Below are 27,530 nucleotides of genomic sequence, written 5' to 3' on the forward strand. Positions count from 1 at the left end.
GGAGGAAACCCACCCCCCCAGCAGCGAGCGCAGCACAAAACCATCGACGCTGAGTCGAGGCGGGCTCACGGGCGTGTATAAAACCCCCAAAGCAACAGCGTGAGCAGCGCGAAGGGGATGGGGGGACGGCAGCCACCGGCCAGGCCGGGGCCCCCCCGGGATCGGTGCATCCTCCGTGCCCCGCGGCGGGGGGGCGGGGGTCCCCCCGCGGCGAGCTCAGAGCAGGGTGATCTCGCTGGGCGGCAGCGTCAGCCTCTTCTCCCGGGCGCCCAGCAGCCTCTCCATGTGCACGGCCACCACGCGGCACAGCTCCAGGCCCTGGCGAGGGGGGGACACGCCGTGGGTGGCCGTGCCACCATGGCGAGAACCCCGGCAGGGTCCCCCCCGAACCCCCCCCAAGTGTCCCCTACCTGCTCCAGCTGCAGCTGGGTGATGCCCTGGGGCAGGAGGTCGCCCAACGTGATCTCCACGTAGGGGTAGCTGGATCCGGCCGTCGGCCGCTGCGTCCGCGTCGACTGGATCTCCTTCAGCGAGAACTTGGCGACGGGCTCCTGGGGGGGGGACAGAGGGGGTGGGCCGTGTACCCCAGGGACCCCACCAAGGGGACCGAGGACCACAGCGGGTGCGGATGGGAGCGGGATGCAGGGTGCCAGCGATGCAGCCTGCCCTCCCCGCGGAGGGTGGGCACGGGCAGGTAGACCTGGAGCAAACTCGGGGACCCTGTCCCCTGCAGAGAGGGACGTCGCCCCCCAACCTGCCTTCACATCTCACGGTGCTGCCTGGCTCTGTCCCTGCAGCAGGAACAGGAGGGCCGGGTGGTCCCCACGGGACCCTGTGCCCCCGCCACACACACAGCCCCCCACCTACGTGGGTCTCCTTGCTGAGGAAGTTGAGGCCGTTCTGGTTGACGGCCAGGATGCAGGGCGAGACGATGGCGTTGTTGCTGCAGCTCTGGATGTAGAAGAAGGATGAGCCAAACATGGGGTAGGCGCTCAGCAGCCCTGCGGGGTGGAGGATGGGGTCTCAGCGCCCGCTGTCCCCCCCTCCTGCCCATTCCCCGGGGTGGCTTGCACTCTGTGGAGGGTCCCAGCCAGCCCCATGCCTAGCAGGAGCTGGGTCGGCTCCCAGAGCCTTGCACCACTTCAAGCTCTGGACTAGGAACAGGATTGAACCCAGGAGCAGCCAAAGGGCCCCGCTGCAGCTTGTTGGGAAAGTGGGTGACCAAGCGTGGGACCTGGGAGCAGCCTGTCCTGCCCCCCATGTGTAGCACCCTCAGCTCCACGCTAAGGTCAGCCTGTCCCAGGGGAGCCACCCAGCAGCATCTTCTCTTCGTTAGCATTGCATCCTCATTAGCATTGTGTCCTCATTAGGAGGACACAGTCAGCGTCACATCCAGAGCACCACTGCATCCCCAGCACCACTGCATCCTCATTAGCGGTGTGTCCTCCTTAGGAGGACACAATCAACACTGGCAGCCTTGCATCCTCATTAGCATTGCGTCCTCATTAGCGTTGAGTCCTCGTTAGCATCACCTCCCCATCCCTGTGTGTCCTGTGCCTGCTCACCCAGGAACTGTGCCCTGGCCTGGTGGGCGCTGAGCGCCTGGGCTTGCTGCATGTGCTGGGTCACCATTTGGAGCCAGGATTGGGCCTTCAGCAGGCGGAAGAGCTGCGGGGGGACGTAGTCCTGCACCTCCCGCCTGCGGGGAGCCAGAGGTCAGGCATGTCACCCCATGGGACGTGCACCCCCTGCCCCCCCCCCCGACCCCCTGGCCCGTCCGTACGCAGTGGGGAGGTGGTGGCGGTCCTTGGCTCGGTGCTGGAGGGCGGCCAGCTTGGCCACGTGTGGGAAGTGCTGCTCTCCCGGCCTCGCAGGCGGCAGGACGGTGAACAGCCCCTTGAGGTAGTCGGGAAGCACCTGAGGCAGGACAGAGCGCAGGGACACGGCTTGGGGACGGGGCACGCCTCCAGGCAGGGGGACAAGGAGGTGACCCCGGGGGAGTCTGGTGGGGTGGCCCGACCTGGTTGTAGTGAACGGTGACATAAAGCTCGTTGTCAAACTTGAGGGGTTGGCTCCAGACCACGCGGCGGCACCAGAAGGTGTAGCTGGCGTCCCGGCGCTCCGTCTCGGCGACCACATCCAGGACGTATTCCCGACGGGTCAGTGGCCGCACGCTCTGCCCTGCGCCGCCCCGGGAGCCTGAGCACGGCCACCGCGCGTGGCACCCACCGACGGCACGGCAGGCCGGTCCCCACCAGCCCCTCACCTCTGTCGGTCACCACGAAGAGGATGTACTCGTCAAAGGCCTCGGGGTGCTGCAGCCCCATCTCACAGCACAGCTCCTCGATCACGTCCAGAGCCACCTGGGCGCGGGGACAAGCAGCTGGGACGCTGCCACGTCCCCCCACCACGCTCAGGTCCTGCACTGGGTCTCATCCCATGCAGGTCCCCAGGGACGGGATCTCCCTTTCCCAAAGAACAAAGTCCCCCAGCTCGGGGACAGCCGAGGGGTGCAGCCCCCCGCCACATCCATGCCCTTGGGGTGCTCACACCGGGGGGGTCACTGTGAGCCCGGGGTGCACCGAGCCTCTTGCCCGCTCCGACTCACCGAGCACGTCTTGATCTTGAGGTGCCTCTCGATGCCACCAGGCAGGAGGAAGAGCTGGCGCTTGGCGCTGCGCCCAGCCTGCGTGGGGAGGACACGTTGGGGTGCAGGGGGGGGGGGCCCTTTGCACAGCAAGACCCTCAAAGGACACCCCAAATCCCCAAGCTATCCCACAGGGACCATCCCATGGGGATCACCCTGTATCTTGCCCATCCTGTCTGGGTGAGCCATCATGCCCCCCACCCCACGTGCACAGATCTGCATCCCCACTGGGGACCCCTGAAAGCTCAGGGCACCCCTAAAGCGGTGCCACTGAAGAGCAGAGCCCAGAAAGGACCGTGCTCCCTGCAATCAGCTCAGCTCCAGGGCAGTGTCTGGGGGGGATCCCGAGCCCGTGCGGGGATCTGGAACCTCGGGGGGCGGAATCTCAAGCTGGCATCAGCCCTGCCCCGTGCCCCAGGGGCACCCATGAGCACCCAGCCTCACCACCATGGCCCTGAGCTCCATGCTGCTGGGGAAGAGTCTGCGGCCGCCGAACTGTAGAGTTTTCTGCAGGTTTTGCTCGCAGGCTTTGGCGATGCCTGGCGGGGACAGGGACCGGGGTGAAGGACAGGGCTGACCCATCATGGTGGCTCTGCTAAAGTACCCCCGGAGCCCCGTGACACCCCCAGGTGTCCTTCCCCACCGTGCCCCCAAGCACCTTGGGGTGTGCACAGCCCCTACCCTGGAAAGGCAGCTCGGGGTGGCTGCTGGCACCCTGGAGGAAGGCCAGGACGAAGGGTCTGAGCACTTCAGAGCACTTGTAGTAGGCAGCGAGGATGTAGAGCAGCCTCCAGCCCTTCTGGCAGCTGTCCCTGCCGAGAGGAGCTGGGGCTGAGCCAGCAGCTCAAATCTATCCCCATGTTGGGGCATCTCAACCCAGCCAGGGACACAAGTGTCCCCAGGACCAGTCTCTGCTGTCCCAGCCAGGGTGGTCAGTGTGGGGGTGCAGGAACTCACGGCTTGGAGCTGGTGTTGTTGGTGACCTGCTTGATGATCTGGCAGTACAGCTCGTCCCGCAGGACCTCGTGCTCCGCACACAGCTTGGGGACAGGCACGGCTCGCTCTGCTGCTGGGGATGTCCCCAGCTGCCACCCTCCTGACCAGGCCACCCCCAGGACTCCCAGCCCCAGCGGGGGATTTACCTTGAGGATGGTGCAGATGGCATCCAGCTCTGTCTGCCCCCGCAGAGGGTGGTCACCCATGAACTTCATCACGGCTGGGGATGACAAAGCCACTCAGTGACACAGCTCACCCTGTCCCTTCCCTGGGGACACGCTCCCCAGGATGTGGGCAACATCGCAGGTACACGGGGCAGTGGGACCAGAGGAGCTAAACCACCCCCGGGGCCACCCCATCTGCCCACCCCGGTCCTGCTGCCACCCCCCTCCAAGATGGGGCTGGGGATGGCCGTGGGGCAGGGGGACGGGGTGCTTGTGCCCCCCCACCTACCTTGAAAAGCCTCGGCAGCCAGTTTGCTGATGCCACCATCCACAAATTCGATGAGTGATTCCTGGATGGGGGTCTGGAGGGGGAGAGGGTCAGCTCCCGGGAGCAGCCAGAGGGATGGGATGGAGGTTGGGGTGGCATTTGGGGAGCTCCTGAACACGCCAGGACCTCAGGGGGACCCGTGGGTGACAGCAGAGCAGTGGTACGGGGCTACCTTGCTGAACATCAGCACCTCCAGCACATCGGGCACATCCCTCTTGGCCTTCGTCCCACAGGCTTCCCTGGGAGAGGGACAAGGGAACGTGTGGGCATGGGTGTCCCCACCGTGGGGTGTCCCCGTCCCCTTGCCGGGCACTCACACGCTCCCGTGCCGTGCCGCGCGGAAGTACCGCCGGGCGAAGGCCAGCATGGGACAGGTCCCTGCGCTGGCCCCGAGCCGCTCGCCCCTGTCACCCTCCGGACCCTCGGCGAAGGCCGTGCTGGCGGGGGACACCTGCGGAGCGGAGCGGTGGGTGCTGGGCACAGCCGGCACCGTGCCAGCAACGGCCCCGGGCCAGCACCCACCTCAGTTTTCCGATCCAGCTCCTGGGCCACGGCAGTGGAAGCCACGGCCGCAGCCACGGCAGCCGAAGCTGCCACCTTGCCTTGCTTGTCCTTGGGCTCCTCTTTCCTCTCCGCGGGCAAGTGAACAAAGTCAGGGGCCGCGACGGGCTGGACATACTCGGTGGGGAAGAGCCCCGACCTGCCATGGATGGCCCCGAACTTCCACCCTGCGCCGGGCAGATGGTGGGGATGGCCCTGGGCTGGCAGCCCTGGGGGTCACCCTCCAAAAAGCCTCTTCTCCTGCCCCCTGCATCCTGAGCCCTTTCCAGGGGGTCTGACTGCAAGTTTTGGGTGGAAACAGCTGCGGTTTGGCATCGCTCGAGGTAAAGGCACGGACCAGGGGCCGCAAAGCCTGTTGCCTGCAGGAACGTCAGGCAGCACAGGGTGCCACCAGGGTGGGAACCACAGGGGAGCATCCCCTGCATCAGGTCAGTGCCAAAAAGAGCCCAAACCATCCTGCTGAGGGGTGACAGAGGCAGGATCTGGCCCCATGCCCCAGCCCAAGGAGGGGACATGGCTCGGGGCAGTGTACATGCAGCGGGGACACGTGTGGGCACAGCATGACACCCACCAAAATCCTGGGTGCCCGTCTTCAGCTCCTCCAGGTACATCACCTTCTTGCGGACCACACAGCCATAGTAGTGGTCTGTGGGGACATCACAGAGACACGGAGTGTCACAGGATGCAGGCCAGGGCACAGCAACCTCCCAGGGCTGGTGAAGCCATCAATATTGCTGCCCCCGTGCCCCTCATCGAGGGCATTTGGGCATGGGGGGCTGTGGGGGGCTGCTCACCTCTCTCGGGGCGCTCCAGCGGCTGCAGGTGGATGATGTCCCCTTTGTGGAAGCTGAGCTGGCGCCTGTCGTCCGGGCTGTAATTCCTCACGGCCACCACGTACTGGGAGTCCTGGGCACAGAGGAGGGGGTGGCACAGCCCGTGCACGCAGGCACCGCCACACACACCCACATCCCACCCACCACAAGGGATTTGAGCACCCACAGCGGTAGGACCGCCCCAGGGTGCCCCCCCAATCCCCCCTCACCCCAGGCACGGTCCCATTTGCAGGGTGCTCTCTGCTGCCCACCCCAGCACCCCAAAAGTGGACACACAGGCAGGACATGCCCCCCCTGGCCCCAGGGCACAATCCCCGCCCCCCCACCTTCCTGAGCTCCGTGATGAAGTGGTCGACCATGGCCTTGACCTGGGGGGCTTTGGGGGAGAAGAGGATGAGCTTCTCGCTGCTTAGGTTGAACTCCAACATGTTCCTGGTCGGGGTGGCCACGAACAGCACGTCGGCGTAGCTGGGGCAGGGCGAGGGGAGGCTGAAACACCCAGCACCCACAGCACCCACCCCACCCTGACCTCCCGGGCTCCTCACCCCTACCTGTACGCCCGCAGCACCCGCAGCTGCTCCCCGGGGACGTTGGTGCCCTTCATCAGCCGCAGCAGCTTGATGCCAGCGTGGGACACGGCCACGATCTGCACACCTGTCCCCACGCTGCCCTGCGGGCCGGGACGCTACCTCAGCCTGGAGCGGGGGGACACGGGGCTGCAGTGCCCCCCCACACCGACCTGCCCCGCGGCTGGACCCTCACCGTGGCGGGGAAGAGGCGTGAGAAATACACCTCGCAGCCATCCCGGGCCGCGGCGATGATCTCTCGCTTGACGCTCTCGGTGGCCACAGGGCTGAAGGAGTCCAACTTGTTTGCCGCTGTGGGGAGAAATACCCCCTGATGAGCGTCCCCCCCTGCCCGGGGGGGCAGATCTGGGCAGAGGCTTCACAGCGAGAGCTGGGATACTCATCCCCTTCCCAAGCCTGGCAGGACCGTGATGGAGAGACAGGTGTCCCCCGCTAAACTGGCACCCCATAATGCAGCGAGCCTGGCTGAGACCTGACACAGCTCGTGACTTTGTGGAGCACTCAATCACGGAGGGGTTCATTGGATTTAGAGGCAAAACTACCCCGGCTTTAAGCAGCTGGCTGTGGCTCAGAGATGCCCAGGAGATGAGGATGGGCACGGGCGTGGCTGAGTGTGAGCCCCCCAGGTTTGTGACCCCGGGTGGGAGCCCCCCAGCCCGGGAGCAGCAGGACGTTGGGGTGCAGGCGGGGGTTACCGAAGAGGGATTTCAAGCGGAGCCGCTCCTCCTGGCTGATCCGGATGCAGGTGTCGGAGAGCGTGTCATTGAAGATCTGGGGAAGGGGGTGAGGAGCCGTTACCCCAGTGTGGGGGGGGGTACCCCAGCTCCCAGGGGACCCCCTGGGCGGGGGGAGTTGGGGGCCAGCTCCCTGCCTCACCTGCCGGAAGATGAGATCGAGCAGCAGTGGGTTGTTGATGCTGTCCTTGGGGTAAAAAACCTGCCAGGAGGGAGACCAGCTGTGTGGGCCACCCCACAGGCCCTCAGGCTCGGTGAAAAGCCCCCTTTCTCCCTCTTTGACACCCTCCTTGTCCCCATGTTCCCCCCCCCCCCCCCAGCCCTGTACCTCCTTGCGGATGTATATTTTCCAGGGCACGTTGTGGTAGGTGTAGAAATCCTCGCTGCAGCTCCGGTGCAGCTGGGTCTGGACCTGCTGCGCCTCGGACGGGAGCTCCCGTGAGACGAAGACTGCAGAGGGATGGAAAATCCTGCACGTCCCGGGGTGCGGGGGGGCAACCACCAACAGCCCCTCTCCCCCCGGGGAAACTGAGGCACGGGGCCAGCTGTGGGGCAGGGAGGGTTTAACCAGGCACAGTGGTTATCCCACGAGGATGCCGCAGAGCTGAACCCATGTCTGGCCACCTCAGGCATCACCCAGTGCCACCAAGGAAGACGAGGTGCCCCCCCACTCCACCCCCCTGGCCCCCCCAGTGCTGCTGCTCTGCCCTGCAATACCTGGGGGCCGGGAGGCCACCGGACGCCCCGTCGGTACTCGCAGCTGGTACCTGCTGCTGGTGACCGGCTTCACTGCGGCCACCGTCTCCTTGGGCCCCTGTGAGGCAGAGATCGGGCTGCGGTCGGGGCCAGTGGCTCCCCCAGGCTGGGAGGGGGTCGCGGGGGTGGCTGCATCCCTACCAGTGCCGCTGGCACCTGGGCTGCTGAGAGCTGCTCCTTCAGGATCTGCATGGCTTCCTCATGGGGGTCCAGCTTCTTCCCAAAGAGCTTGCTGCAGAGACAGCACCCCACATCGCCTGCACCCCGGCATCACCTGCACCCCCAGCATTGCTTGTACCCTGGTGTCACCTGCACCCCAGCATCACCTGTGTCCTGGTATCACCTGCACCCCAGCATCACCTGCACCCCCAGCATCAGGTGCACTCCAGCATTACCTACACCTCAACATCACCTGCACCCTGCCATCACCTGTACCCCAGCATCCCCTGCACCCCGCCATCAGGAGAAGCCCGCAGGTGGCTCGCAGGGGGGCTGGGCTGGGTACCTGGGGGGCTGGGAGCCGCGCGGGGCCGGCTGGCACTGCCGGATGATGTTGCGGATGTCATGGGTGGGTCGCGGGAATTGCTCCGAGTTGAGCCGGGAATGTCGCACCGGCTCACCCGGCCACCGCTGGCCCATGGGTGCTGCGGGGCCAAGCACGTGGCTCAGGGTGGGGGGGGCCGGGCACCACCCTCACACCTGGGGCACAGTGGGTGCCGGGAGCCCCCGTTGCCACCTTGTTGGACCGGGACCTCTTACCGGCTTTCTGCAAGTAGGGCCGGGGCTGGGGGGCACGGCCTGGTATCCCCTCTGCTGCTCTGCCCTGCGAGGGACACCGTGCCGTGAGCATCCAGCACCCCCCAAGCTGCCCCCATCCTCGGGGAGCTGCCCCACAGAGGATTCTTGGCCCCTCCCGGCCCCCCTCCACTGACCGGGGGCCCAGGAGGCTGGTTGGCATCTGCATGGTGCTGTGGGGACGGGGCTGGCTCCGCGCCTGCGATGGCAAAGGAGGAGAGGGAGCTCAACCGGGGTGTCCTGCAGCCCCGTAGCTGCGGGGTGCAGGGATGTCCCCCCACACCAGGGACTGGGGAAACTGAGGCAGGGAGCTGGGTCGGAGCACTCGGGGCACTCACCCCTCGGGTGACGCGTCTCCGCAGGCACGGGGGGTGCGTTTCGGTTGGCATCACCGCCGCTGTCCCCCCCTCCCGTGCCCCCTCCTCCCTTCATCCTCTGCGAGACAGCGGCCGGCTTCTCCAGCTCCTGGGGGGGACGGAGGTCAAGCCACCTGCACCCCCAAAATGCTGGACTCCCTCTGCATCGGGCAGGGGGGATGCCCCTCTCACCCCATTGCCGTAGGAGAGCACGGGGTCGAAGAGGCTGTCCAGGTACCGGTCCAGACCCTTCTGGCTGCGCGGCTCCCCAAATTCCCCATCTGCTGGGGGATGAGGAGGGATGAGCTGCTGGTGGCAGAGCTTCACCAGCAGCAGCGCCGGGGGGCCGGGGGGGGGGATGATGCCCTACCGTGGGGGTGGTACCCCTCCGTGGATGGCAGCGTGGGGGCTTTCACGGCGGGGGGAGGAGGCACTTCATCCAAATCCAAGCTATGTCCCAGCACCCTGCAGAGAGGGAGGGTGTGATCATCATGCACCCACTGGGTGCCAGATCCCCCTCCAGGACCACGACCCACGCCTCTGCCAGCACCCATCTAGCCTGGTGCCGGTGTGTCCCCCACCAGCCCCACAGTGGGGGACCCGTCCCTGCCCGGGTACCTACGCCCGGCTGTCCCCGCCGTGGCTCTCGGCCCCCTCCCATGCGACGAGGAAGCAGGACTTCTGTTTGGGGAAGCCCCGGAGTAGCTCAAGGTCAGAGATGAGGTCCAGGACATAGTCATGACCAGCCAGTTCAGCCCACTGGGCACCCGCCTTCATGGCCACGGACCAGCCACGCCAGCCATCCGCCAGCCCCCTGCCAACAGTGGGACACTGGGACGGGCACGGGCTGCCAACGGTGTCCCGGATCCATGGGGACACTGCCCGTGAGCTGGGCATCCTGGCTCCCAGATCTTGGGGTCACCCAAAATGGCCTCGGGGTGATGCTGTGCCCCGTGGTCACCCCACTGGGGGCGGGGGTTGCCAAGCCGGTGGGTACCTGTGCTTCAGGACATCCCCTGCCAGGTCCTCGCCCGTGCTCCAGGAGTGGACGGGGCAGGAGAACTGGTCACCTGGGGAGGGACAGGCGGTGAGCGGGTGCCCACTAGTCCCCCTCCTGCCCATGACGGTGGCAGGGTGGTCAAGCTGGGACTGACACTCACGCCCCCGTGCCCCCAGCCCCATGCTGCCCCGCACCGTTGAAGCAGTGGAGGTCGAGCGCCATGCTGGCTTGCTGCCGGTTCGCCGTCCACTCCAGCAGTGAGGGTGGGTAGGCACGGGCGGCCGCCGTGCCCAGCTGCGACCGTGCCATGGCGTGCATCAGCTTGCGCTGGCACACCGGCTTGTAGCCAGCAAAGGCGTAGTCAGAGACAAACCTGGGAGGAGGGGAGGATGCTGCAGGAGGGACCTGGCCCAGGCTGGACCCAGGAAACACAGAGGGACCTCAGAGTATCCCCGGTGGGTTCTGGGTGCCAGGCTGGCCAGAGGGATCCTGGAGGGACCCGGGCAGCATCCCCAGTCACATGTGCCAGGCTGGCCCCAGGAACCAGAGAGGGGCTAAGAGCATCCCTGCAAGGACCTGAGCATAATCCTTGGGCACATGTGCCAGGCTGGGCCTGGGGACCACAGAGGGACCTCAGACCATCCCCAGTGGGGTGTGGGTGGCATCCCTGGGCACGTGTGCCAGGCTGGCCCAAGGATCCTGGAGGGACCTGAGCATAATCCCTGGGCACATGTGCCAGGCTGGCCCTGGGGACCACAGAGGAACCTCAGAGCATCCCCAGAGGGACCTGGGTGGCATCCCTGGGCACGCATGCCAGGCTGGCCCAAGAATCCTGAAGGGACCTGCTGGGACCTGGGCAGCATCCTCAGGCACATGTGCCAGACTGGCCCAGGGACACCCAGAAGCCACCCAGCAGTGTCCCCAGGCAGGAGCGCCAGACTGTCCCCGAGGGTCCCAGCCAGCCCCGGTCCCTGTCCCCAGCCCCGGCTCACTTGAGCAGGTACTTGTCGAAGGTGGTGGAGGGGGGGAAGGCGCTGAGGCAGGTGGCCAGCAGCAGCCAGCCCCGCTCCTCATTGTTGACGTTGGTGTTACGCCAGACTTGGTTGGCGGCTTGTGCCAGGAGCTCGTCCCGCAGCCCCGGCGCCGACAGCCCCTTCTGCACAATGTAGTTGCCGAAGAGGGTCTCCTGTGGGCCGCCCAGCCCTGGGTCCCCCATAAACCGCAGGATCTGTCGTGGGGACAGCCAGGTCCTCCCTCCAGCCCTGGGCAGGGAGAAGGGAGGGGACCGCGGTGCTGGGTCCCACGCTGTCCCACCTACCAGCTGGAAGAGGCTAAGCGCCTCGTGGCACAGCTCCTCGTCCAGCCGGGTGAGGGGGGCCACCAGTGGGGCTGTCAGCATCCCGAACGCCGGTTCCTGCGGTGACACCCGCACCCGTGGCTACTCGGGCCCCGGGGACAGCCTCAGGCCACGAGGGTCCAGCCCCACGGCGCTGAGCGTGGCGTTGATGCTGGATAGGGACTATGGGAACTATGGGTGCAGGATGGGGCCCAGCAGCAGGGCAGGGATGGGCTCAGGCTGTGCTGGCAGCACCAGAGATGCCGGCACCTCAGTGAGGCTGAAAGCAGGATCTGACCCTGGTGTTGTCGTTGGGATGCCCCAGGGACTGGGAAACACACGGCAAAAATAGGGGCTGAGGAAGAGGATGGGGGCCAAGCAACTGGGGATGGGGCCAGAGTCCCGGGAGCAAAGCGACCTGGTCTCCCGCCCCAGCGTTTCCAGATCTGCCCCGCGTCGGGCGTCCAGGAGGGCTCGGCGGGTCTCTCTCCGATAACCTCAGCGGGGTCCCCCCGGCCTCTGGAGACGACAGGAACCCACGGGGAGGGAGGGAGGCGGCGGCCGGCTCCCTGCAGCACCGCAGCCGCCCCGGATCCGGCCCCTCTCGCACCCGGCGGCATCCCCGGGGCCGAAGCCGGGGCAGAGCCCGGTGGGATGGTGCGGGGAGCCGCCGGGCAGAGCCACCACGGGGACCCTGAACCTAACCGCTCAGCCACGACCGGGGCGCCGAGGACTCCCCGAAAGCTGGCTGCCCATCGGGGCAGGCTCCCCGCTGCCAGGCCGTGGCGCCCACCTTACCTGGAAGTGGCCCCGCACGTACTTGGCCATGGGGTAGTCGTTGATGTCGAGCGGGAGGGTGAGCTGGGAGTCGGGCTTCATTGCCGGCGGTGGCACCAGGACCACACAGCCGGCGTTCACCTCCCGGGAGGCTACGGCACAGCGGGCAGCTATGGCATGGCCGAGGGGATGGGGACAAGGGGCTGGGAGCGGCGCCGGTGGCGGTGCAGGACCCGCTCACCTGCGGCGGCCTCTAGCAGCCCCATCAGCTCAGCCGGGATCTCCAGGTGGGTGACGTCCACCACCTCCCTCCTCGTCAGCTCCTGCCAGCACAGCACAGGGATGCACCCGCTTGCCACACTGCTCCCTGCCCCAGCACCCATGGGTGCCTCAGCCAGTAGCGTGGGGACAGGTGAGCACGTGGTAGGGACGAGGACACATGTGTGCTCCCCGCAGTGCTGCACGTCCTCACCCCGTTACCTGCTTCATCCTCTCCTTCTCCTCCTCCGCGCGCCGGCGGGCATCCTCCTTCCTCTGCAAGCAGAGCAGTCATACTGAGCCCCCGCCGGGCGGGAGGGAGAGAGACCTGGAGGCAGCTGGACCCCCCTGGGGTGCCGTTGCCCCCCTGGCATCACCAGGCTTTCACCCCACAGAAGCACTGACCCTGCCCCATGGGACATGGAGGAGGTGGTGGTGATGGGGTCTGGGGAGAGGCTCAGGGGTTGGAGGTGCCACCGTGCCCAATCCGAGGCAATCGAGACCCACCACCGAGCATGCAGGAGGGTGGGAGTGGGTGCCCAGGACCCCCCTGGGATGTGCCAGCCCCCCGCCTCACCTTGAGGTACCGCCGGCGGTTCACGTAGATGTGCACCAGCGACCTGAACTTGATGAGCGTGCGCCGCATGCGCCGGTACCGCTTCCTGTGGGAGGGCACCCGTCACCCTCTGCCACCCATCAGTGCCCTCCCGCCCCCCCCCCCTCCCAGGACCCCCACCTGGCCAGGTAACCCCGTGCCCGGGTCTGCAGGAGGACAATCTTTCGGCGGAGGGAGCGGAAGCGCCTCTTGATGAAGAAAGTGCGAGCGTAGCGCTGGAGCGTGAGCGCGGCAAGGTGATGGGCACGGGCTCGCTTGCTCTCCAGCGCCTGGTACAGCTGCTCCTTCAGGAAAAGCTGGGAGGGGGCGGCAATGAGGTGAGCCCCCCCACCTTGGCCTCCCTCCCCCAGGGCATCACTGGAGCCAAGCCCCCTGCCCAGGACGGTACCTTGCTAACACCAACGTAGTACATGCTGGGGTTGACGGGGCAGAGGTTCCTCAGCATCTCCACGCAGTTGGCCCCATTGGGAATGACGTTGGACCACATGTCGACGAGGCAGCGGTACCTGGGTGACCCCACGACACCGTCACCGTCACCGCGCAGGACCCTACTGGGACACCGGCGTGGCCCCTCCTTGGGAAAGCAGCTTCTCCTGGCACTGCGCACCAAAGCGGGGGGCTCCCAGCTCCCGCCGTGGGGAACCCCGGCCCAAACGCTGCCCCCCAAAAACACCCACAAGCTCTGTGGTCTCCCCTCGCCGGGATGACGGTGCCCACCCCTCAGCCCCCAGGCACCTGTCGATGAAGACGAGGAAGGGGATGCGGATGGGGAAGCCTTCCTTGCGGATGCGGATTGTCTCCAGGATCCCCGAGTAGCGCAGCTGGCTGCTGACCACGTCGGCCTCAAAGAGCCCCGGCTCCTGGGGAGGAGAGGGGGAAAAGCCTCAGTGGCCCTGCAGGCAGAGCCCTGCCCACCACGCGCCCACCGTGCTGCCCGTGCCGGCGAGGGCAGGCAGCACCGGCATCACCATGGGCCGGCTCTCACCTTCTTGTTGTTGGGTTTGAGACAGCGCACGAAGAAGGGGTTACACCTGCGTCGGAGAGACCCCATCAGACAGGGGACAAAGTCAGCCCGGCCGCTTTGGGCGTGGGTTTGGCTGTCACCCTGCTCCTGCCAGCCCGGTGCATGGCCTGCCTGTCACCCTGCCTGCCCTGCCTGCTCTGCCTGCCCTGACCTCTCCATCTTTTCCACCAGGTCCAGGAGCGACTGCTGGAACCGGGCGGCCACAGTCGGGGCCTTGTAGCGCCGTGTCCTGGTGCTGCTCCTCCTGACCAGGCTCCTCTGCCGGGCCACCACCTGGGCATGGCCGAAGAAGAGGTTGGCCACCACCTTGGGGAGATGGGAAGGGTTAGGAAGGAGGAAGGTGGCCGGGATGGTGCAGCTCTCCCAGCTCCTCTTCCCAGCACAGCCATTGCCTTTTTGCCCAGCCCTGAGTGAGCCGCATTCCCTATTTGCAGCTGGATTCCCAGGATGGGGACAGGGAAGTGCAAGAGCAGCCCACGTGACTGTTTGTGCCAATGTTTGAGGAGTGAAAGCCCAGAGAACCCCGTGGAAAGAGAGCACAGGGTGGAGCTGGAGGTGTCCTTTGCTCCTGGTCCCCCCCAGGCTTCACTGGCTGTGGGGCCACACACTTGGGGACATGAAAAGTGGTGTGTACAGAAGGGGGCATCTGTGCCCAGCGTCCCCCCAGGACCACAGAGCCGGGGCTGGGCAGGGCCCTACCTTGGTCCTGCTGCTGATGAACAGGTCCAGCACGTCCTGTCGGACCTGGTCGTAGTTTTTATCTAAAAATTTGTGAACCTAACAAAGAGCAAAACCTCATGGTGAGGAGCCCAGTAGCACAGCAGGGGGAGGCAAGGAGCTCTAGGCTGGAATGGGGGTCCCCAGCCAGACCCCCTGGGCTGCCGCTCACCCCATGGTCCAGAATCAACCCCATAAACCTCTTTAATCATCCTTAAAACCCCAGCTGGGCATCCATCCCACTGCCACACACCTGGTAGGTCACCTTCCCTGCGTAGTGCTTGATGGTGAACTCAGGCAGCGGCATCTTTGGCTTCGTGTACAGTGGGTTCATCCCGTGGTGGTAGTGACACTTCTGGAGGAACGTGTGGTCAGTGGCCTGGGGACAGACACGGGGGTGAGGTGAGACATGGCTTGGGCAGGGATGTCAGCACTGGGACAGGGATGACTGGACAACTGGCCAGACCCCCCTCTCAGCTCTGCCACCAAGCAGCTGCATGGTCATGGGCATCTGCTGCTCTGTGCCTCAGTTTCCCCATCAGCAGAGAGGGTGCAACCACCCTTCTCTCTTTTATAGGGCAGCTAGGAGGGGGTTTTCAGTAATTCCTACAAAACCAAGTCCTCTGGGGGAAGATGCTCCAGTGACACCAACCTGGGACCTCCCAGGGCTTGTCCAGCCTGGAGAAACCCAGCGGGTCTTCCAGGTTGTCAGGAGCAGCCCTGGGCCACGGTGTCACCCTGGTCACAGGGACCACCCGGTGCTGCCATCCTCACCACCTCAGCACTGGGCAACCCCTCACCTGGGGGAAGCAACTCTGATCATCGAGGATCCGGAGGATGCCATAGGGCTTCTGGGAGATGAGGTCGATGCAGGGCTGGTTGTCGTTGAAGGGAATCTCCTTCCACTCGATCTGCTCCCGGAGGTATTCCTCCTGCGGGGCCGGCACTTGCTCAGCCCCACGCCCCCAGCCCCACGGCGATGCTCGGCACAGGGCCAGAGCCCGGCACTACTCGCCGGCCCACCTGCTCCTCCTGGAAGACGATCTTGTTGAAGAAGGACTGCAGGTACTCGTTGGCGTAGTTGATGCACAGTTGCTCGAAGCTGTTGAAGTTGAGGTCCTGCCAGAAGGAAGGTCCACAGAGCCTGAGACCCCGCATCCCCAGAGCTGGCAGATGGGGGGGATGGAGCCAGGACAGATCCTGCTCACCTCGAAGCCGTAGATGTCCAGGATGGCGATGGAGAGGGCCTCCTGCCGTGGGTACACCAGCTTGTTGATGCGGTCTGTGAGCCAGCCGAAGAGCAGGGAGTAGAGAGTCTTGGCAATGGCATCCCTGGGAAGGGGTGAGATGACCAGAGTGCTCCAGCACGGCACAGCACCACGAACACCCTCACCACCACAGCCAGCACCCATCACAGCCCCACGTCGTGCGTGGGGCAGCCCTCGAGGCTGCAGTTTTAATCACCGGAGAGCTTAATCCACACCGGGGGATCTGACCATCCCCTTTCCCAGCCCAGCATCTCACTTCCCACCCCGTCCCCAGGGGCCAGACACCCCCCTGCAGCACAGCGCCCCCCTTCTCCCTACCTGGCATCCACGGCGCTTTCGACGGTCAGAGGAGTAAAAATCTTTTCTCGCAGCGTTTCCTGGTTGGGGCGCATAAAACCAACAGTGTGACAGAGTTTTAGCAACACCAGGCGTGGTCCCTGGGGATGAGGGTCCCCCCTCCCTGCCTGTGCCCCTCCGCCACCAACTCACCGTCACCTTGAAGGTGATGGCTTTTTGCAGGCCCTCGGGGGAGACCTGCAGCAGCTCAGCCACTGTCCGGATCTCCGCGGCGCTCACCACCATGGCCACCTCCTGGCAGTCAGTCTGTGGGACACGGTGAGGCAGTCGGATGAGGTAACACACCCCCCCCCCCCCAACTCTGCTGCACCCTGAATCGGGCCCGAGGAGCACAGCTTGGCTCCCCTTGGGCTACCTCATATTTTTCAAAGTAGACATTGCCCAAGTGGAGGACGGAGGAGAGGATACGGAAGATGCTGTTCTGCTCCTCCACGCTGAAGCTCAGCACCTCCATGGTGTTGAGCAGCCGACGGAAATCCTCTGCGTCGTCCTTGCCGGGGATCTCACAGTTCCCACCCTGACATAGCCCCCTCGGTGCCATCAGTGCGTCTCAGGGGGCAGCACCCAGGGTTTGGGGGGACCCACCAGCATTCTGAGCTTGGCCAGGCCCCCAAAATCAGGCAGCAGGGGTGGGATGGGGAGTGTTTGGGCAGGGATAATGATACCTGGTTCAGGTAGTAGTAGGTCTCGGCGCCCTGCAGGCAATACTGCTGCCGCTGCTGGGCAGGCAGCCCTGCCAGCATCTCGTAGAAGATGTGGTAGTTGCGCTCAGTCTTGGCCTGGGGAGCAGAGGACTGAGCTGGGGTGGAGGTGGTGGAGGGAGAAGAGTCGGGGGGACAGAGCCTGGCAGCCCCTTGCCACCCACCTGGAAGACCACACGGGACTTCTCCAGCAGGTACTGCGAGGTTATGGCACCGCAGATCAAACCGCTGCAGGGGCGAGAGCGGGCACCCGGCTGGCAACCTCGGCACAGGCAGGGGCTGTGCCCCCCGCTCCCGGTGCCTCCCCCTGCCCCTGATGCTGCCCCCGGCACTTGGGGTGTCAGTGCCTGGTCCCCAGGTGCCCCACTGGGATCTGTGGGCAGACAGAGGTACCCACAACCCAGCTCCCAAGTGAGGGCTGGAGCTGCTGCACCCCAGGATGAAATCGGGGCCCCCCCTGCATTGGGATCAGTGGGGATGAGCGAGGGTGGGGACAGCGACGGGGACCAGGAGCAGGCAGGGTGCCAGCCCAGGGCGCAGCATCCCTGCCCCTACCCCAGGGACAGCAAACACTGCCTGTCTTCAGGTGACATCTCCTTTCCCCCACCAAAATTTGTCCCCAAGAGCATCCCCGTGTGCCGAGGGGCAGCCCAGCAGCAGGGCTGGGGGCCGGGTTGGGTACCCCCGGGGGAGCGGGGGGGACACAAAGGGGTGGGGGCCGGCCACGCGGGGTGTTGCTCAGCATTACTTACTCCTCCAGAAAGATTTCCACAAATTTCCCAAACCTGCTGGAATTGTCGTTCCTCACAGTTTTGGCGTTGCCGAAGGATTCCAGCAAGGGGGTCGCCTCCAGGATCTGCCGTGGTGATGGGGATTGCCAGGGGGTCAGCCCAGACACCCGGACACACCACAGGCTGTCCCCATGGTGGGGGGACCCTCCTTGCCACCCGTGTCACCCTCCCTGCCACCTCCTGCCCCATGCAGACACCCGTGGGTGCTAAAATTCGAGGTGTGCACCGCGGCCGGGTTGCACGAGGATGTGGAGAGCACAAGGACCCCGTGCACATGCATACACCAAGCTCCTGCTGCCCACCCCCGCCGTCCCTCCACAGCTGGGGTGACGTGACAGTGATGCCACCACAGTGCTCAGTCCCCTTGAACCGTCCCAGCCCACATGTCCCCCTCCCGGTACCTCTATCTGCCGTGGTCCGGGTGGAAGCGTGGGGACAAAGAGAGAGTGATGGAGATGTAAGGGGTGGATGAGGATGTGGGGAGGGGGGACAAGGGGACAGGGACAAGGGGATGAGGATGTCCCCAAGGCAGCACCTTACCTGTGGGGCAGTGCTGCGTTTCTGGCTGACGGCTGCCAGGTAGCGCAGGATCAGCTTGGTGGCTTCGGTCTTCCCTGAGCCACTCTCCCCACTGAAACACAGAGAGGGGCCATGACCGGTCCACCCCAAACCCACCCAGCACCCATCAGCCCTGAGGCCCTGGGGCTGGGCCAGGCTGGTGGCAGCATCCTGCAACCAGCAATTAGGGCAGCGCTTAATTAGGAGCCATCCCGAGGTGGGGGGCCGTGCCCCACCTGATGATGATACACTGGTTGTGTTTGGCATCCATCACTTTGGAGTAGGCGACGTTCGCGATGGCAAAGAGGTGCCTGGAGGAGGGGGGGAGGCTGAGGTGGGGGGTACCGTGCCACATTGCCCCGGTACAGGACAATGCGCCCCCAGCATCCCCACGCATGGATACAGCTGCTCCAGCACCCTGCAATCGAGGGGGGTTCTGGGGGTCCCCCCACCGGGGGCTGCCGTAGGACATTTGAGGACACCCCGGTACTTACGGCGGATTCTCGCCCAGGGCTCTGCCTTCGTACTGCAGCACCTGCTCCGTCCCGTAGATGTTGTAGAGCCGATACGGGTTCACCGACACCAGGATGCTGCCAATGTAGGTCTGTGGGAGACCGAGATTTGGGGCTGCAAGCTCGCGGAGGGCGATGACACCCCCGAACACCCCATGCCCGGGGTCTTTGGGGGGCGCCGTGCGCCCCTAATCTTACGTAGATAAGCTGGCGCTCGAACCGTGTCCGGATGTTGCTCAGCACCGCGGCCTCCTGCAGGTCCCTGGTGCGGAGCAGAGGCTGCTTTAGGGGGTGGCAGGGGGACAGGAGGTGTCTGCTGTCCCCCAGCATGTCCCCAGCCCCGGGGAGGCTGGAGCAGACCCCGTGTTGGGATGGGATGGGGAGCAACGGAGGCCGTGGGGTGCATGGGTGGGGGTTGCAGCCCTGTTGGCTCCCCCTGCGGCGCTGGGTCACGGTGGGTGATGAAGGGAACGGGGAGACTTACTCCAGCTGGGTCATGTCCTCCAGCCCGTCCTCCTCCTGCGGCTCCTGGTACCGCACGATGGGCAGGCTGCACAGCGACTGCATCTGCGCGGAGCAACCCAGCCCAGCTCCGTCACAGCCAACCCCCTCCGGCGTCCCACCCAGTCACTGCCACCACCCCAAAACCACCATCTGTGACCCCAAAGTGGGGAACCCCCAGCCAGAGATGGCAGGGACCCCCAGCAAGCATCCCACGGCTCCAAAATGGGTCCCCCAGGAAGAGTGTCATGTGTGGGGGACAGCAGCAGCGCTGGGAATGGGGACATGGGGCCACCAAGGCGTCCTTGGGGACTATCCCAGGAACGGCTGGTCCCAGAGAGCCCCAGTCCCACTCGCCGTGGGCAGGTGGGAACAGGCAGAGGCGGCTGTTCCACCCCCACCGCAACACCCTGTGGTTCATCCATACCCCTACGGGGGCTGCGAGGGGGGGGGGGGTGACAGAGACCCCTGGGCAGGGTGGCACCTCCAGAGGAGACGATGGAAAGGGGACTGCAATGGGGGGCTGAGCCACAGGGCTGGGGACTGCTCCCCACGGCCACATGCAGAGTGACACGGCGGGGGGGTGGCACGCAGGAGCCCGTGCTGGCGGCCAGCCAGGAAAGCGGACACCCGCCAGGTCAGCGTGTCACCCGCGCCCGGCCCAGCCGGAGATCGGGTCTCAGCATTTCCATACGTGAGAGTCAAGTGTCCCCAAAGGGGCCACAAACGGGGGGTGGGGGACACACGCAACGGGCGATAACCACCCCCCCTCCAGCCTGCTCCCCGCAGCAGGACCCCCACCAGCAGCCAGCGCACCCACAGCCACTTACCCCCCAACCCTGGGCGCTGCAAACCCCCCAGCACTAGTGGCTACGTGCTCCAGTGAGGCGGCAGCCATCTCAACACGCCACCCCACCCCAGAAACCAGCTCACCCCCCAGCTTCATCCCACCGCCGGCACCCCCGGGGAGGGGCAGCTCCCCGGCAGCGTTACCTTGCTGCGCCAGGGCTGCTTGGTGCCCAGGTACCCGTCCGCCCAGGGGTGCCTGTCCCGCCAGCCGCTCGCCGACGAGCGCTGGCTCAAGTATCGGGCGATGTCGGCTCCCCGCTGGCTCGCCCAGCGCCGACTGCGCTGGGTGGGCTGTCGGGGAAGACCCTGCTCGGCCGTCCAGGCGTCGGGCATCTCCCGCACCCGCACGACGTGCTGCGTGGACCAGTGCTGCTTGTACATGCGGGACGCTCGCCGGAAGGAGCCCAACCTCTGCACCTGCGGCGTCACCACCGCGTAGCGCCCCGCGCCCTCCTCCCCGGCCGCCCCATCGCCCTCGATGGCCTCCACCCCACGAGCGCCGTGGCGGGGGGTGGCCGGTGAGCCGGGGGCTCGGCCACGGGGTGCGGGGAAAGTGGTGCGACGCTGCGGTGAGGGGCTGCGGTCACCACGGGAGATAGAGGGTTGGATGGGGCGCCCGGTGTCGGCCCAGCCTCGGCGTCCCGCTGGTGGGCTCGGTGATCTGTGGGTGCTGCCGTCACGCTGGGATGGGCGCCGGGGCCAAGAAGGGGAGCGGGAGGAGGGACGGCGGGCGGGTGGTGGGGACCGGGGGGCTTCGGTGGGGGCCATGCTCCCCACGAGCAGGGACGCCAGGGACTGCACCGTGGAGCGCCCCGGAGAGGGGCTGCGGCTCCCCGCTTCGGCCGGAGACGGCCTCGACGGAGGGGAGTGGGGGGCCATCCCGGCAAGGGGCTGCCCAATGCGCTGGATGAAGGTTTTAGGGGTCCCGGGAGCAGGGCTGGACGGGGGGGGCACTCCGGCAAGACCCCGCGCAGCACCCTGCCAGGGGGGCAGCTCCTCATCCCAGGAGGGGCCGGGACGGCCAAAGCGGCGGCTGCCAGGGCGGGGGGTCGATGCCAGGAAGGGGGTCCTCTGCAGCGGCTTCACAGCTTTGGTGGGGGGCTCGGGGAGCCGGGGCCAGGCCTGGGGGAGCGGCAGCCCGGGGGGGCTGCTCCGCCGTGAGGGCCGCGGGGACAAGGGCCTCCCCGAGGCCACCGCGGGGACCCCCAAACGCCTCGCCACCGGCCCCGGGGAGCGGGGGGCAGGCGGCGGCAGGGCGGGGGGCTCAGGGCCGAACCGTCGGATGCTGGACCCCAGAGAGGGGGATCGCCGCGGCCCCTCACCCCGCATGCTGCCGGGGTTGGCGAAGGGGTTACGGAGCGACAGCCGCCGCGTAACCCCCGGCTCTCGGGGAGGGGGCTGCCCCCAGGGCCCCGCAGGCGGGGAGGGGTCCCGACTCCCGGAACCGGCGGTCTCCATCCCCCCCAACCTGCGGCCAGAGCGTCTGTAAGAGGGCTGGGGGGTGCGGGGGTTCCGAAATCCCCCCGCACCCCGTGGCGGGCGGCTGGAGGGCTGCGAGAGGGAACGCTGGAGGAACTGCCCCAGAGGGCTCCCGCACGCCCGGGCTGCTGAAACCCAGCGTCGGGGGGCTGCTGCGCGGCTGGGGGTTGCCGTGGGGCTAGGAGCTGCCGGCCGTGGCTCGTACTCATCGTAGTCATCCTCGTCACGGGTGGTGGGCAGGTGGGGGGACGGCAGGAGGGGGACATCCAGGCGGTCCCTGCCGAAAATCTTGACCTGGGGCCGGGGGAAGAGCCTGAATTTCCTATTGAGGGAGAGCTTGGAGGAGAGCGTCTCCCGCATGCCCCGCAGCGAGGAGGCGCTGAGGATGGAGAAGGGGTAATCCCCATCCTCCTCCTCCTCCTCCTCGTCCTCCCACTCCTCAGGCTCCTCAGCCTCGGTGATCTCCTCCAGGGCCAGGGCGTAGGGGTTGCAGGAGGACTGGGCGTGCGACGCCCACCCCCCCTCACTGTACTGGATGCGATGCTCGGGGTACTCCCCCCCCGGATACCCCCCGGTGAAGGGCTCCCCAAAGTCCTCGTAGGGGTCCCCCCCATAGCCGAAGGGCCCCGTCACCTCCTCGCCATACTCCGGGTCGCTGCTGTAAGGATCGTAGAGGGCGAGGGGGGACCCACCACCAAACGGTCCCTCATCCTCGAGCTCCGCGTAGCTGTAGGGGTGCCCCGGCGGGTCACCCTCCTCCCAGCCGCCCTCATAGAAGCCATACTCCTCCTCCGTCTCGTAGCCGGGGTAGTCAGCGTAGGGGGTTGGCCCTGCATCCTCAAAGCCGTACCCCGCTGGGTAGGCTGGGGTTTGGACGTAGCCTCCCTCCTCCTCAGTGTACCCATGCCGGGAGCCATAGGCTCCATCCTCCTCGGTGTAGCCACGCCAGGGGCCGTAGGCTCCATCCTCCTCAGAGTAACCACGATGGGGACGATAAGCTCCATCCTCCTCCTTGGTGTAGCCACGCCGGGGGCCATAAGCTGCATCTTCCTTCTTGGCGTAGCCATGGCGGGAGCCATAGACTCCATCTTCCTTCCTGGCATAGCCACGGCGGGAGCCGTAGGCTCCATCCTCCTTCTTGGCATAGCCATGGCGGCGGCTGTAGGCCCCATCCTCCTCCTCGGCCCACCCGTAGCGCAGCACCGGTGGCTCCGCAGGTGCGTGCTGGGAGCGCCGCCGGGATGACGGCCGCCGCACCATGCTGCCGCGCCTCTTCTGGCTGTGCCGCACAGCGCTGGGGGCCGACAGCCCGCTGCCACTGGGGATCCGCTTCATGTTGGCCCGGTGCCTGAGGATCTCGTCTTCCGCAGGGAACGGCAGTTTCCTGGCACCGATACGGGAAAGCCAGGCCGCGTCGGCCGTCCGGCTGCCCCCCACCAGCCGCCCACGCCGGGAAAGCACCTTCCTGGCCAGCCAGCCCGTGGCGGCGGCCGCCTTGCTCAGCACCTGTGCCCGTGGCTTGAATTTCCTTTCCGGGCGCCGGCGGAAGAGGGACGCACCGTCCTCGGCCGCCTGCCCGCCCCGCCGCAGCAGCAGGAAGGATGGCTTTGCTGGCGGGGAGCTGCTGGCCTCCTCCTTCCTCTTCTTGCCCACGCGCTTGAACTGAACCATCAGGTTGGAGGTGGACTTGAGCACCGCCTTGTTCTTCTTCTTCTTCTTCTTCTTGGTGCTGTGCTTCTGCAGCCCCCAGAAGAAGCGGGACGTGTTCTTGAACTGCCCCTTCTTGGGCCGACGCAACCCCAGCTTCTTGAAGCCCATGAAGAGTTTGGAGGTGCTGTGGAGAGTCCGCTTCACCCGGGCCTTCGGCGCTGCCGCTGCTTCCTCCTCCTCGGCCGGGCCAGGCTCCGCGGATGCTTTGGGCTGGCCCTTGGCCTCTGCGCCCTTGGCCCCTTTCTTCTTCTTGGCATCGTTGGCCGCCAGTCCCAGCACCAGCTTGGAGGTGCCTTTCAGGTTCTTCTTGGCCGGCGCGGCATCGCTCTCGCTGCCCTCCTCCTCTGGCTCCAGCTGCACTTTCTTCCCCCGGCCTGGCTTCTTCGCCACCACCCCCTTGAGAACCCCCTTCTTCTCCTTCTCCTTCCCCTTCCCCTTCTTGGGCTCCTCCACAGCAGCCGCCTCCTCCTCCTTCTCCTCCTCCACCTTCTCCTCCTCCACCTTCTCCTCCTCCACCACCTCCGTCTCCTCGGTCTCCTCCGCCTTCAGCAGCTCCGCGTCTGAGGTCTCCTCCGTCTCGCTGGGCGCCTCCTTCTTGCCCTTCTTCCCTTTCCCCCCCTTCCCCTTGGCCTCTGCATCCTTTTTGGGCTCCCCCTTCTTGCCAACCATCCTGGCGGTGGCGGGCTCTCATGCTCTGGCCCCGGCGGGGCCCTGGGAGACGATGCCCCACGCTGGCACGAGGCAGCTCCCGGCACGCCGCCCAGCTCCTGACCCCGCAGCCTACCCCGGGAGGGTATTTACCTGCGCCCGGTTTTGGCGAGGCACTTCGTGCCCGTGCGTGGCTCCCTCGGCCGCCGGCGGCCCCCCGTTTGGCATGGCGCTGGGGCGGCGGGACGGCAGCCCCGGCGCAGCCCGGCGGGAGCTGCCTCCTGCCTCCCGCCGCACCCCTGGAGTTAGGCAGCGCGGTGCTGGCGGCTGGGCTCCGGCTGTAACCCAACCACCGGGGCTCGCGGCAGCATGAATAATGTAAGGGATGCGCCGCTCTGGCCCCGAGACTTTTCCGAAGGAGCAGCAAAGGGCCCCCATGGCGGGGAGCATCTCTCCAAGGGGACGCTGCAGGGGATGGCACAGAGCACCGTCACCACCCCAAAACTGGACCCTGACTCCTCCCCACACCTCGGGGCTCCCTGTGCTCTCCCCTGGGGAATCAGCCTCTCCCTCCAGCCAGCACAGAGGAAGATGAAGCCCAGGGACTTATTTCACCCCACAAAGCCAAACCACAGCATTGAGAGAGAGGAGACAATTTTGCAGAGCCCAACGCACGCGCCACCCCGGCACTGGGAGCGTGGCCAAAGGGAGCACCGCAGGGGAGGAACCCAACACCAGCCCAAACCCCACAGCCCTGCCAGGAAGTGAAGAGGAGCCAGGAGCCCACGGGGGTACCCCCCGTGCCATGCCACACACATTGAGTGCACGTGCAGGGTGCCATGCGTGCCCACCCACAGCTGGCAAGGGGGTTTGTGTGTGCCACACGTGTGCCCTGCAGCGGTGCTGGCGGTGTGTTCGCACACACACGTGCTCAGGCGCAGGGTGACCACATCAAATGTTAATGCCAGGGCTGGATTCCTCCGGCTGTGGCTTCATAAAAGTTTAAGCAGCGGTGGTGGGAACTTGCTGCCCTGCGCAGATCACCTGCGGGCAGGGGTAGCACCCACTCCACCCCCTCGCAGGGGGTATTTGGGGATACCCAGCAACAGCAGCATCCAGCTGTGCAGCAGCTGGGGGGACCCAAAAACCAGCAGCAGTTGCTGGACCAGTTTGGTCCAGGACCAGGAGAGCCTCATGGCTGACACCTCATGGCCCTGTCCCTCCCTGCCACATTTGCAGCAGAGGAGGTATCAGCCACAATCTGACAGCTTCGGCCTCCTCCCTCTATTAATTTCCAAGCCAGAGACGCCCTGGTGGGGTCTGGACAGAGGGAGGCTGCCCCGGAGCTGCAGGAAGAGCAGAGGGACGGAGCAGGAGCGGGGGCACCCTGCAGGTATCAGGAGAGGGTCTATGGCGTGACACGAGCGTGGGATCAAGTGGGAAAGAGCATCAGCAGAGCCCGAACATCGCCCCACAGGAGCCCCACCACAGCACAGCTCTGCCATCACCACTGTGCCGTATGGGGACATCCCAGGCGCCTGGCGCACACCCCCGCCCCATCCCTCCTCCTGGCACGGGCACACGGAGCGACGCCTGGGCACCACGATGTGGCGGGGAACCACCACGGTCACGGTCACGGTTCCTCCCTCGGCTGCTGGCAGCGAGCAAGGGGGTACCCGGCTGGTGAGAAGCTGCTGCAGGTCCCCACCTCTATCCCACTGCCCTTGGTGGTCCCTACCTCTGTTCCCACCACCCTCAGCAGGGCAGGGGAGGGACTGGGGGTGCTCTCCGTGCCCTGCGGCGCTGGCACAGCTCCCCGTGGCATTGCTGTGCCTGTGGTACCTGCCCACGATAAGGGTTCTCTGAGAGGAAACGTGGAGGAAGGGAGAACAGGAGAGAGCAGGCAGCCTGGCCTCGACCCATCCCACGCAGGGGCTGCCTTCCACGGCCCCAGCCCCCATACGGAACCCCCCCACACCTCCCCGGGTTCTTCATCCACAGGCACAGCGATCACCTGCCCTTAGCACGGCAGAGCTGGGGAAGGGGCATTCAAGCCCAGGCGCAGCGGGATGGTGTTAGACACTGTGGGGTGGAGAGGGAAGAGCTATGAACCCCAAACCGTGGGGCACCCACACTTGGAGGCTGTTTTTCCAGGGTTTGCATCCAGCAAAAGGACAGGAGAGGGACCCTGGGTGCAAAACGTGGCAGCGGGTGGTTCCCTGGGGTGGCGATGGGGACCAGGGCTCTGGAAGAAGATGCCCAGAGCATCCTCTGACCCTGTCACCCCTGAACGGCTCCAGCCACGTGGCTGAGCCAGGAAAAGCCACCTCACCCCAGGGACATGGCCCAGTGCAGCCCCTGTCCGACCGCCGCAGCCCTGGGCCGTGCCAGGGCGCAGAAAGAAGAGGGAGAATTTGGCCACCATGGTTCTGCTTCGCCCGCCCCAGCCCAGCGCGACGCGCGGCTGCCCGGGACCGTACCTTTGGGCCCGCGGCATCGGTGGGGCAGAGCTCCCGGGGCGGCAGCTCCGCCGTCTCCAGGCAGGTCTGCGGTCACCAGCCGGCCCCGGGTCCGCTTACAACCTGTTTCCAGTTACAGCCGGAGCAGGGCTCCGTGGCACAGCTCTGTGCCATCGCACCGTGCCGTGCCAGCCCCACCACAGCCATGGCCTCACGGGAGCTCCGTGCCCCCCAGCCCCATGGAGTCAGCCCGGCTGACCAGGCACCTCCCAGCTGCGACATCTCTCCTCGCATCCCCTTCCCCGTCATCAGTTCGGTGTCATTGTGCATCCACTTGCCAACAGGCAGCCCTGCCCCAGCTCTCGCTGCTCCAGCCACGAGCCCCAGGGCTACCGGGAACACAGAAATAGGCTGGAGCCTTCTAGGAATGATTGGTGGGGCAGCAGCACGGCCCTCCAAGTCTCTCCTTGCTCCCCTGAGCACCCATCGCACCCCTAAACCGCCTTAATTTTCACCCCCTCCAGTTCATCCCTCTGAACTGAGGCCCGGGACCCAGCACCTCCCAGGCAATGTGCCCCATATCCCTCCCCGCCAGCTGCTGCCTGACACCACGAGCTGCCCGCAAGGGAGGCGTTATGGGGAGGAGAGAGGCTGGGGCAGACGCTGGAAGCAGAGATCAGCTGGGCACCACACGGCCTGAGCTTAGAGCTGGCAGGTAGCCAGGAACACTGGCTGGTGGCCTTGGAGCCAGGTCACAGACCTGCGCCAGCGCCTTGGCCCCGGAGCCCAGCCCAAGGGCCCCCCAGAGTTTGGCTGCAGGGCCAGGAAGCTTTCCTGGGGTAAAACAGCCCTGAGGTAAAAGGAATTTGGGGAAGGGGTGGTAGGAGACATGGGGCAGCGGCGCGTGGGGAGGGAGTGAGTGTTTAGGGGAGGAAGTTCTGCTCTGGAGGGCAGTGGGAACACTGGGACCACGGGAAGGTGGGATGAGGGGGGATAAAGGCAGCGAGCAGACAGGGACAATCGGAGACGAGAGGACACCGTACGCCCTGACCCGGAGGAGCCGAGCCCCACACCACAGCCTTTGCGTAAGAACCAACATCACACCCCAAGTTCCCTCCCTGGTCCTTCCCACTCTGGCCTCCACAAGCCCAAGGGACGTGCCTCCCGGCTGGGGGACTCACAGCCACTCACCTGGGGTAGCCTAGCTCACCC

At 66.2% G+C, this 27,530-nt stretch overlaps 1 protein-coding gene across 1 annotated transcript; it reads right to left on the reverse strand.

Annotated features, from left to right (window-relative positions):
• Positions 1–59: 59 nt before the first annotated feature.
• MYO15A (myosin XVA) lies at positions 60–23,880 on the reverse strand. The gene is made up of 65 exons (XM_074840954.1): positions 23,728–23,880; positions 22,585–23,697; positions 20,167–22,512; positions 19,157–19,239; positions 18,871–18,934; positions 18,655–18,764; positions 18,397–18,471; positions 18,143–18,233; positions 17,564–17,667; positions 16,976–17,039; positions 16,776–16,889; positions 16,466–16,627; positions 16,243–16,356; positions 16,072–16,130; positions 15,694–15,817; positions 15,509–15,604; positions 15,286–15,417; positions 14,739–14,864; positions 14,468–14,545; positions 13,920–14,074; positions 13,730–13,775; positions 13,480–13,604; positions 13,133–13,250; positions 12,865–13,040; positions 12,706–12,790; positions 12,351–12,404; positions 12,112–12,193; positions 11,892–12,022; positions 11,076–11,171; positions 10,750–10,985; positions 9,952–10,130; positions 9,755–9,827; positions 9,380–9,571; positions 9,128–9,222; positions 8,950–9,041; positions 8,740–8,866; positions 8,539–8,600; positions 8,366–8,429; positions 8,112–8,250; positions 7,748–7,838; positions 7,568–7,664; positions 7,179–7,300; positions 6,993–7,052; positions 6,812–6,887; positions 6,292–6,407; positions 6,081–6,199; positions 5,856–5,997; positions 5,491–5,602; positions 5,268–5,342; positions 4,658–4,863; positions 4,453–4,586; positions 4,308–4,374; positions 4,097–4,169; positions 3,790–3,863; positions 3,605–3,687; positions 3,329–3,459; positions 3,092–3,186; positions 2,609–2,686; positions 2,267–2,363; positions 2,021–2,181; positions 1,784–1,917; positions 1,566–1,699; positions 868–1,001; positions 411–551; positions 60–318 (listed from the first exon to the last, which is right to left on the reverse strand). The coding sequence occupies exons 1-65, from the start codon at positions 23,878–23,880 to the stop codon at positions 217–219; spliced, it is 10,389 nt and encodes a 3,462-aa protein (XP_074697055.1). The 3' UTR covers positions 60–216.
• Between the last annotated feature and the right edge of the window lie 3,650 nt (positions 23,881–27,530).

This window comes from Strix aluco, chromosome 15 (genome assembly GCF_031877795.1).
Source record: "Strix aluco isolate bStrAlu1 chromosome 15, bStrAlu1.hap1, whole genome shotgun sequence".
Classification (NCBI taxonomy): Eukaryota; Metazoa; Chordata; class Aves; order Strigiformes; family Strigidae; genus Strix; species Strix aluco.

Bases quoted from the DNA above. Each gene is read 5' to 3' on its own strand.
- MYO15A (XM_074840954.1), bottom strand. From the start codon at position 23,880: ATGGTTGGCAAGAAGGGGGAGCCCAAAAAGGATGCAGAGGCCAAGGGG. The intron at 4,587-4,657 runs GTGGGTGCTGGC...TCCGCTCCGCAG, and splicing joins AGCTGGATCGGAAAACTGAG to GTGTCCCCCGCCAGCACGGC. The intron at 1,700-1,783 runs GTACGGACGGGC...GGCTCCCCGCAG, and splicing joins CGCCACCACCTCCCCACTGC to GCGGGAGGTGCAGGACTACG.